The sequence below is a fragment of the Leguminivora glycinivorella genome, chromosome 3 (genome assembly GCF_023078275.1).
Source record: "Leguminivora glycinivorella isolate SPB_JAAS2020 chromosome 3, LegGlyc_1.1, whole genome shotgun sequence".
Taxonomy (NCBI): Eukaryota; Metazoa; Arthropoda; class Insecta; order Lepidoptera; family Tortricidae; genus Leguminivora; species Leguminivora glycinivorella.
The window spans coordinates 12,262,071-12,273,609 of NC_062973.1; the positions used below are offsets into that span (position 1 = coordinate 12,262,071).

The window sequence follows — 11,539 nt, forward strand, 5'->3', positions numbered from 1 at the left end:
GCACTCTAACAAATAGGTGCGTCCTTCTCTCGCAGATCGTAAGCACTAGTGTTAAGGCCAGTCGCGTGCACAGCCCCGTGTCCGACGTAATATAGGTCACCATTATGCAACGTCTACACTTGTTAATAAAAGCAGCGACACACTTATTTCATATTAAAAAAGTTACAAGGATTGCTCTACGTCTTAAGTAGGATACAGTTGGACTTCAAGCCGACTGCAACTTGAATGCATGCAGTCGATATGCAGTTCCACTTCCACATTTAGCTTTAATGTTTGTCTTTATGTGTCGTTTAGACTTATACATACGCATAGGTATATTACAAACATATTAAAAAGTAAATAAAGCCAAAAATCTTCTAAGAAAAATATATACATATTTTAAGCATGAAAGTACGTATTTTTTACAGATTTAAGAACCAGAGCAAACACATGTATTTCAAAACAAAAGTAAGTACCGTATTTCTCAGTCCTAAACATAACTGATTATAGGAATTCGTTTTAAACCTACATACAATAGAACCTCAAAATATATCGAATTAATAATCTACTTAGACGCAAATACACACACCGTTCACTACAACCTTAGCACAATCACAAACCAAGGAATAACAGCGGTCCTTACGCCATGAACGATATACATACGAGTATGTAGTCTGACCACTAGCCAAAGTCAAAATCCCTTACGCTATCGTAGCTAGTTCTCTTTCGCTCTTCTGTAGTGCCGTAACAGAGTCAGACTGCGCTTCGATCGAACTATTATCGCTTCGGCTAGGCGTGTTGGTCCCTATACCACTAACGTAATATAGTCCAGTCCAACCAGGAAGCCAGGGGTCTTTGGCTGCGCGGAATTCGCGTGGGCGCTACGCGCTTTCTATTGATGCAATGGACACCCATCCAATCCTTCCTCCTTATGACTCAATTCGGGGTCAAATTTAGAAACAATTGAATTCCCAAACCAATTTATGGCGTTTTATTGTATGTTATTGTTTAACTATTTTTGTAGGTACTTTCTTTCTCGGTACTTTCGTGTCTTCTGGAATCATTTTACTATAGGGACCTACTTATTTATCATTTATTTGTTGACATGAAATATTATGATTTTTAATTTTGATCGCACGATTTCGTCACTTTATAGTCTGAGGTAAATGGCGAAATGCTAGTTTTGAAATAAGAGCACTAGAAACTTCAATCTAGTGGTATTTTTCAGGGCCTTTTAGCTTAAAGTTTATTAAATAACATAGTTTTCAATTATTATGTTTTTTTTTTATTATCATGTAGGCAAGTCAACTTAAATCATACAATAATAACGTTCGTGTATTAGTTATTTGTTATACAAGGGGGCAAAGTTGTATTTTAACACACGAGAAGTAAAATACATTTGCACCCGAGTGTAACACAAAACTTTTCCCCTCACTATAGCGAGGAAACTACAACACAAAAAACGCGTTTATCACTGCTTCCAGTAGTTCCACAGGTGGTAAATCATCTTTATTACTAGATTCACCTATTTTTATCAATTTTAAAGCAGTTAATTTGACTTTATTCAAGGTCAAATTACTTAACCCACTAGTGGATAAAATGCGTTTTTACCCGCTGGTATTAAAGGACAAAACACGTGTTTCCGAGCTAGTGAGGGGAAAAAAATAAAAATGTTTGTGAACTCGGCCGTTAGGTATTACCTACGTAGCTTCTTGGCTGTACAAAATAAGCAATATGTATTTTCAAATAACTAACCTATCTCATCTTAATTTTGTAAGGCGATGTAAACGCTCTTTAAGCACTTGTTTAGATGACCTTGACCGTGGTTGCACACAACCGCAAGGTCGCCACTTAGTATGCAGCCACTTCACGCCGATCAGGCACATTTCTATACAGCTGCGTGACATTTCACAACACCAGGCCTAGTCGAAGTGACAATGTTTAACGCTAATACGTAGCGATCGAAACGCATTCTGACTCTGTCGCACTACTACGGAAGAGCGATAGGGAGAGCTAGCTACGATACGCTTATGAAACGTAAGCGATTGTGGCGATGGCTAAGTTACCTGGTCTTGGACTCTTGGCCTTAAAAAAATCATTCCGTCCCCGTTGCGGTGACCCTTGACCAAGTGCATACTGATTATAGCCGGCTTACTTTGTCAAATACATATTTCAACGCATTACACTCAAATATCGCCTCTATCGTCATATTCATAAGATTCTCTTTGAAAGGCAAAGTGATATACGAGGTTAATAAAGTACGGAATATGACGATTCCAAGAGCGATGCGTTTCAAGTGCATTCAGTTGCAACGTTAAGACATAGATGGCGACACTGGTACTGAAAAATAGCTGATATTTCGTGTTGGCGGTAAAAACATTAAACAGTGTGTGTAAAGTTTTTTAATAAAATTTTAATAACCTAGGAGCTGTAACTTATATGATGAACTAGCACTTGCCCGCGGCTTCGCTTGCGTTAAATTCGAAAATTGAGGAATGCTCCATACAAACTTTCATCCCCAATTTTAGGGAAGTGGGGGGTTAGAAAGAGACAAAAAGTAGCCTATGTCACTCTCCATCCGTTCAACTATCTCCATTAAAAAAATCACGTCAATTCATCGCTTCCGTTTTGCCGTGAAAGACAGACAAACAAATAGACACACACACTTTCCCATTTACCTCTATAATATTAAGTATGGATATTAGAAATTTTAGACATGATTACGAATCCTAAAAAGGTAGTAGGTACCTGTCTGCCTGTACATAAATTAGACCATATATTACTTATTACAATTCTTTTTTTAATCTTTATTTATTTATTCTTTAAATTAACATTAACAACCTAGCTAAACATGTCAATCGTACAATCGTACAGGAGGGTAAAAACAATTATTATACCTAAATAATTTTTAAGTAGGTGTATTAACGTGTGTATTAACTATCCGACAGTGAACACTAAATTGGTTTCATACATACCTACGAAATGCCTTGCACTGTTACTAACCACATACGTTATTTATAACTAAAAATACAATTTATTACATTCATTATCCACCGTTATCAGTGAGTTTGCATGTAAACAACATGTTTCATGGTACTTAACGACTGATTTTATTTATATGGTTAATAAATGAAATACTTCATAAAATCGCCGATAAACAAAACAGCACTTTATAAAACTATACATAATTAAATAATGCTTTCCTCACCAGCATTTTATGGATAAAGATATTTATGAAGTCAGTAATACCAAATTAAGTGCGTACTTAAGTACATTCTGTAACTGATCTCTTAATACAGAAACACTTAAATTTTGGTTTTATGTTGTATAATTAAGCAAGTGGTTAAAAGTTTTATCACTTTCACGTAATTATAAAACTACGATATATTTAAGTACAATTGATAACGAAGTGCACATATTGAAAACCATTTTCATAGTTATACAACACGCCTAGAAGAACTTCTGGTCCATGAAGACGCTAATGAAGAGTAACCTTCCACTGACACTAAAGCGCAAACTCATCGACATGTGTATTTTGCCTAATGCCTATCCTAACATACCTACGGTACCCAAACTTGCTCACTGATGGAAGTCCAAAATTCCCGACTCAAGATTTGCCAGCGAGCAATGGAGCGCAGCATATTTGGAGTCCGCTGAACAGATCGGGTTAGGTACGTACATGAATAGCTCCCGAAAACAGTAAAATAATCCTTCCCAATTTTAGCTTAGTGCAAATTAGGAACTTTATAATTTTATTTCGAACTCAACAGTGGGAAACTCATGTAGGAAGACCAGGAGACACTGAGTTGCGATAAAAAGGGGATTTCCATTACAACGTATTTCCCTACAATGATAAGGTGCCATGATAAACGTCTCAATATAAGTGCAACTATGAGTCACCTACATAAGTCTAGAAGATAATTATACACGGAGGTTCATAATGCACGAATGAAAATCTTTGCATTAGTAAACACAATTAGAAGACTGACCGAGTAGGCAACTGTTCTCTTGATCTCTCAACTACTATTGATTATTAAATAATTTAGTATTCAGATACTCATATTATATTAGGGTGTAAATCTACACATTCTATGTACTCATATCATTACATCATTTGATATCGATTATTTTTTTAATTGTAGATAATATATGAACTTATTGCTTCTGCGGTGACTTACAAAATAGCAGCAAGAACAAAAAAATGTTGATATTTATCAAACAAATAAATTCCAACCAGCTATATGAGCATTATGATAACATTATGAATGATTAAGAATAAACCGTCACAAACCTTAGATAAAGAGATCTCGAGTACCACTACTGTAGATAACGTATCTGCATCTATCGATGAGATGCCAATGCGTTAGTCGATTGTTTTACTTGCCAAAATGCGGATAGCTGTCCAAAAATGTATCCTGCTGGGTAAGTATTTAGTTAATTTACCTACTGCTCTATAAGGTCCCATATATACAGCGCGCAAACTCGCATGTGATTTTAGTTACATTGCGGAGTATTGAGGTCACATCCAATTCAGCCGGCCGATCAAATACCGTATTTTAACGAAACTCGCATGCCAGATCTTGTACCGTGTATATCAGTCCTAAATCTGCGAAATACAACTAGAAATATGAGGTTCACTTCACTTTGAGCTAGTGTGATAACTACTAAAAGGCTTTTGTGAGAGAGAGAACTGTCACTGTCTGTAGTGTGTGACTTTATCTGTTTTTTGCAGGTCTCTTTGTAGCTGTAGCATCGGTTCCTATAGAGAATGTAATGGAAGAATCAGCTCGCATAGTGAACGGGCATACGGTGGACATATCAGAGGTGCCATACCAGGCGACGTTACGTCGGCGTGTCATCTCCGGCTGGGGACATATGTGTGGAGCGGTCGTTATTCACGTGCGAGCAGTCCTTACTGCGGCTCACTGCGGAGTTAGGTGAGGAGTTTAATACTTTTTACGTCGATGGCCACTGGGACCGCAGGCTATAATATAAGCAAAGTTAGCAAAGTTACAAACTAGATGGACGAACAAGACCTCCTAGGTAGACGTCATTGGGACGTCATTGGGGGGGGTAGCTGCAGTGTATCTTGGTGGTGGTATACGAAGTATGTCTAAGACCAGCAACATGGTCATCTGTGTCTGATAGGTAGGTATGTTTAATATTATTTAATAATACTTACTCTGATGGTAGAAGGTAAATAATGGACTGTTATAAATAGTGGTAGGTACCTAATATGAAAGCTTAGAATTTTGAAGCCTCGTAGATGCTTTATATTGTAAAAATGATGTTGATGGTCCCCCAATTTATAGTATTTTATGCAACAGGCGTTTAAAGGAGGTCAAAAAAGAAGAGTGGCGTGGGTAACAATTTGAGGCGAAGCCGAAAATTGTTATTAAGATGCCACGAGTATTTTTTGACTCAGTTAAACACCGTTGCATACAATACTTTTTCTACGACCATTCACTTAGTTTTCAATAGTTTTCTTGAATAGCTTTCGTGAAATTCACACTCACACTGTTTCCTGTATTTTGAAGATAATAAATAAATAAATAAGAAATGCCGTCAAGTGCACTTAATGGAGAATGCACTATTTACTTCTGAAGTTTGTGATCATAAAGTTTAGTGTTCTAGATTGAAACCCACTCTAAACATGAGCTCTTCTAAATATTAATTTTGCTCGTAACTTCTTTTACTCACTCGATTAACATATCACAGATGCCTAATATATTTTATTTTTTATTCAGTTACGTCACAGAACCTTCATACCTTAGACTTGGTAGTGGGCACCGCTTCACGACTGAGCGGTGGTTCGACCTATGAACTCTCCGCAGTACATGTGCATGAGGAGTACTCACCGAACACCCTGGAAAATGACATTGCCGTCTTGGTCACTTCCAAGAGGATGAGCTTTGGGAAGAATGTCCAGAGTGTGGCTTTAGCTCCGTCAAACTATAGCTTGCCGGCTGGGAGTGGAGCTTTGGTGTCAGGATATGGCACAACCTCGGTAAGTAACCGACAATATTTTAAAGCAAAGCGATATACCTTTATGGCAGGATTTATCTGATTTATTATTACAATATTTTTAAAATAAGAGTAATGAAACAAAACAGTCTCAATATCCAATATTTGAAAGATACCTTGCATTCCTTTACTTGCAGTTCGAAGGCTCAGCATCATCAGTTCTGCTAGCAGCCAAAGTGAACGTGGTTGAGCAGAAGACCTGCGCCCGAGCATACTTGCGCATCGCGGCCATCACATCTGGCATGCTTTGTGCAAGCGCCTCCTCACCCTCCCGTGACGCTTGCCAAGGAGACTCTGGTGGGCCCCTGGTCAGCAACAACTTCCTTGTTGGCATAGTTTCCTGGGGTGAAGGTTGCGCGGACGAAGCTTACCCTGGCGTGTACACTAGAGTGTCTACATATTACTCATGGATTAATAAGAAACTTGTAAATACCTGGGAATGAAGATCTGATAAGAAAGCTATGACTTCAGCCCTTTGTAAAAATGGTGCGATGTGAATTAGTGAAACAACAATCCAAAATATTTAAACAATATACATATTAAAATATCGTCTTTGAATGGTTGGTTTTTCACAACTTCAGCAACATCTTCTGGATCTTATGATAGTGGACGGACTTGGTATAATCAATTTAGTGACGAGGAATTTCATCTCCTCACATTCCATAGAACAGTTCGCCGAACCTTCGCTTAGAACAATGGCTCAGTTATCCAAATTCCTGAACAATTTGTCTACTTTATTCAATTTTGTAATAAATGTAAATTGTATTCCACCTTTGATTTTTCTTCGGCCTGGAGTTTAACAATGCATGTCCGTCCATTCCGATTGTTTCCCACAATAGAAACGAAAGCGATACGAGTGTGGGAATTTCAGAGTTCATTGATTTTCGCCTTCATTTACGTCGGTCAATAGACTTAGTCGTCAATTAGAGCTAAGTGACTTTAGTTAATTAATTTTGTGCCAAAATAATTACTGTTTAACAGTTGCAGCTAGCCATTAAGTAGCAGGAATGTCATACGCAGACTTTGGTACAGACACAACACAGTAGGAATTTTCAATTAAAACTAACTAAATCATATTTGAACATGTGATTGGGCTTATTAGATGATGTTAAATATAATTAAATTCTTACCACGCCTTTGTGACGAACTGTCGACCTGTTCAGTATGATTTGTGTAATACCTGTTTTGGACAAAAACTTTCTCAAAACATTATGAAAAATTGATCAAGAAAACAAAAAAAACAACACATTGCAAAAAAACTTGTTTAGTCACCCATCTAATCAGATTGTCGCGTGAATGAGGTGTCCTGTCACTAAGTCCAGGGCCGGTGATGGATCGCCTAATTTGAATCCGCTGCAGATTTTATTATGATAAGTAAGCACTTGTCACACTTTGGGGATGCATTTTCGCACCCCTCGGAGCAACGAATTTGTAAATAACATTTTTAACTAACACTTTTTCACATCATTATTTTTAAAATCGGGACTTAATCGCGTATAACTACATATTAAACTGACCTCCAACGTTTCAAGGACGGCGTTGTCCCCGTGGTCTCGGAGAAGACTGGCTTGAAATGACATCAACACCTTCTGACAGCCGCGCGAGTTTTTCGAACTACCCGCACTTGGTTTTGATTATCAACTTGAACTGTTTGCGCACTAGGGATGTTACTCTGTCGACATACAACACTGACGATATTTGATTTAACGACTGTCGATATTATTTTCGGCTTACACTTATTAATGACAGGATTCCATGTGGATGAGATCCTAAAACCTTCGTCCCGATTGAAATTGCGATGTTTTTTGATTTCAATGGCTTCACGCACTTTTCTACTGTAGAAATGGCGTTCCGTGGAAAGGACTTTAGGGTCATGTAGTTCGATCCAGTGGTTTGGCCCTGACTCTAACAAATGTTCAGCCACGGCAGACTTGTTGACCTGACGATTTTTCACAGCCGCGATGTGCTCCTTTACCCTTTCTTCTATGGTGCGCTTAGTTTCTCCAATGTAGGAGCTACCACAACTGCAATCAATTTTATAAACGCCAGGTGATTGAAACGGTATAACGTCCTTAGGTGATCTTAGGCTTCCTGCAACTTTGGATAATGGCGTGTACACCGTCTTTATAGAGTACTTTCCAAGTACTGTACCAACCTTATCCGTCACACCTTTAAGGCCATGCATCGATAAATATTAGGATTTTTGATTCACTGGTGTGCTTAGCCCCGGAAACCTAGAGATCTAATTTTTGGATATGTATATCTTGACTATATGATTGAAATTTTTGTACAAGTCGAAACACGAAAGCTTACAATTTTCTCGATAGAAATCTAACCCAAAGAGAGGTCTTAATTTTTCGTTTAACTAACATTGTGAGAAAAATATGCAACTTTAATCAGCCTAACCTACTTTAAAGTGAAGGTTTCCAAATTATCTAGTCTCTCGTAGAAGGAAATATTTTTTATTATCGTATATACAAAGATTTATCATCATTTACGATATCATGAATTCAACAGAAAACGGCCATTTTATGCGGTTTCGTTTCTCTTTCTTTCATACGTCAATAGTATACTCGCGTCCCTTTTGTCAAAAATGTCAGACGGCCGGCGGGCCCTGAGGAGGCAAGACCTATGTCAAATCGCGCAGCGTTTTTGACAATTTATTATTACGAAAATTTGGACGTAGTTTAGATAAAAGGATCCATTCTCAAAAAAATGACATTGAAATTAACGACTTTTCCTATTGACAGAAAGTTTAAATTCTATTGTCAATTTTTGTGTGTTCGGTCCTTTGACCTTAAACTACGTCCATTTGTGTATTTATTATGTATACGCATGTGTGCGTATTGCCAAAGCTACGTCAAACAACTCTATACTCTTTGAGTTACAAGATGCTATGAAATTTCGACACGAACGATAATGTGTCCGTGGCCCTGTGGTACCAGCCATCAGTTAAATTTGCTAACTTCTAGGTGCCTTTTTTCCATTTTATTTCGCAATTTCTACTTTTTCTTTTTTTTTTCTTATTATACCAAATAAATTATAAAATAAAGAATTTAATATTGATTTATCTTCAAAAGAAGAAAACCTTTTCTGAGAGAGCCTAACCTAATTGTCTACAATGTTGTTTTATATGTATATTGTACATAACACAATTATAAGTGAAATAAAATAAAACAAAAATAAAAAATACATTCATTGAAAAATAAGAATAGATATTGCAATTAAAAAAAATTACAATGTTTAAGTTGGTCGGCCACGCAACGGGATTTGAACCCACAACTCTGGAGTGAAATCCTTACGTGTACATATTGGACTGGACTGGTCCTGCCGGCCTGCTAAAGCTGATGTCCCTTGTTCGAATCCCGCCAAGGGTATTTATTAGTGTGACGAGTACTTACAGATATTTATTTGGCTCATTTTCTCATTTCATCATCTCCAAGGGCATTTACATAAACGACTCATGGTTTTATAGGTACTGATAAGTTGGATGTGTTTCAGTACAATTTTAAAATGTTAAATCTGCCGTTTCGGCTTGGCTATTAAAACATAAGTAGTTATGTCGTTCCCTGCTATAATTCTTTGATATTTTATACTTAGTACGTACTTCGCTGTCAAACAACCTGTATGGTCTGTGCAGTGATCTTTCTGTTCTGCGGTTGTCTGTGATTAAAATTCGTTGATGTTAGTATGTCAAAATATTTTATGTAGCGTATGCTAAAAATACAAAAGATAAAAAAACAACGGTATAATAAAGGAAAAAGACAGACTCCAGGTACATGGTTATTTTTTAAATACATCCAGCAGCAGGGCAGGCAGGGTCCAAGGTGACCGACCTACGCGCCGTGTACAGAAGTACCGCCTTCTGCATCTGACCTCTAGCGAGTCGCTCACTTTTGCTTATGAGATCGTTCGCCGAAACGACGGTCAGGACAATGATCGTCGAATCAACCAAGTATCTCGACCATTTTCGAGAACTGGCGCAGGTAAGTACCTACTTTTAGCACGGTACTTCGCGCTTCGCGGTCTACAAGACTGTATGGAAAAGACAAGCTGCTGGTGAATTATCCTGGCTACGATGTCATGTCTGTGCAAGTACTCCCCGTTAGCAGGAATACGACAACCGAAAATGATGTGCCCGAGTCATCGAGATAGTGGCATGTACGACAAACGTTATTATTATTATGTATATAGCTAAGCTCAAGCTTAATCCAGAACAGTAAAATAAACCTAAGCACTGGCTTTCTCCTTTTTAGGGTTTCATACCAAAAATATAGGCACAAAAGAATAGGGTGTGTTTTCACATCATCCGATCCGATATTTACCAAAAACGAATTTAGAAAAGTGTAAATAAATAATTTTGATATTCAATAAAATTCCTAATACAATCAAATTAGAACCTGGAAATGAATTATTTAAAAGCAAATATAAGAAATTACTAATTCATAAATAATGATAATATTATAGTTTGGATAGGATACAATAATCTTATAGAATATTAAATTAATTGTATTTATTCAATGTACAACTAGGGAACAAATAAAATTATTTTATTGAATATTTTTCGATTTGTTCTTACGACGGCGGGCGTTGGTCTAGTGGTGAAGACGTTAGCCGCGTAATCTGAAGACCCGGGTTCGATTCCCGGCTCGGCCACCAGTGGGCCTTGTCGTTTTTTCTTTCGTGTATGATATCTATTTTAAATTTATAATTTATTCAATGTAGTCAAATGAAATCATTAAATTAATTGTTATTATATAATAATACCTAAAGTTTAGTTTTTAGTCTAGTTTTAAGTTTATGTTGCATGCCCTTCCAGGGTGTCATGGCCTTACTTGTTAACCGCCGCCTCAAATCTCTCAAGGAAGGACGGTTCTCAATTCGTCTGTATGTTTTTTAACCTCCGACGCAAAAACGACGGGGTGTTATAAGTTTGACGTGTCTGTCTGTCTATCTGTCTGTTTGTCTGTCTGTGTGTGTGTCTGTCTGTGGCATCGTAGCTCCCGAAAAGATGAACCGATTTCAATTTAGTTTTTTTTTATTTGAAAGCTGTGTTAGTCAGGAGTGTTCTTAGCCATGTTTCATGAAAATCGGTCCACTAGGTCGCGGTCGGGGGTTTTTCAAAATTTTAATTTTGTGGTTAGGTTTGTTTTTAATTTTTTTTTATGTTTGTTCCACGATATCTCCGTCGTTACTGGACCGACATTGAATTTTTTTTTTGTTTGAATATATATGCATACACATTGGTCCCATGTTTCTCAGGACCCAGTTCTGATGATGAAATCCTGGAGATTTCGAATGAACTCCTCAAATCTGAAAGGCACGCATATGGTGATTTTTGTGTTTTTAAGGAACAGCATGTATTTACATACGGAACAGTGCCATTTGGTGCAGTGGAACTGCTGATGATGGTGAGAACGGAACTCCTCAAATCTGAACGGCACGCTTATAGTGATTTTGGTATTTTTATAAGAACAGCATGCCCTTACGTCCAGAACAGTGACATTTAGTGCAGTGGAACTCCTGATGATGGTCA

At 37.4% G+C, this 11,539-nt stretch overlaps 1 protein-coding gene across 1 annotated transcript; it reads left to right on the plus strand.

Annotated features, from left to right (window-relative positions):
• Positions 1-4,350: 4,350 nt before the first annotated feature.
• On the plus strand, positions 4,351-6,767 carry LOC125242715 (trypsin alpha-3-like). Its single transcript, XM_048151621.1, is given in 5 exon segments — positions 4,351-4,401; positions 4,712-4,916; positions 5,727-5,745; positions 5,747-5,986; positions 6,141-6,767. Coding segments are annotated over 5 exon segments (804 nt in total). The 5' UTR covers positions 4,351-4,367; the 3' UTR covers positions 6,447-6,767.
• Positions 6,768-11,539: the final 4,772 nt, after the last annotated feature.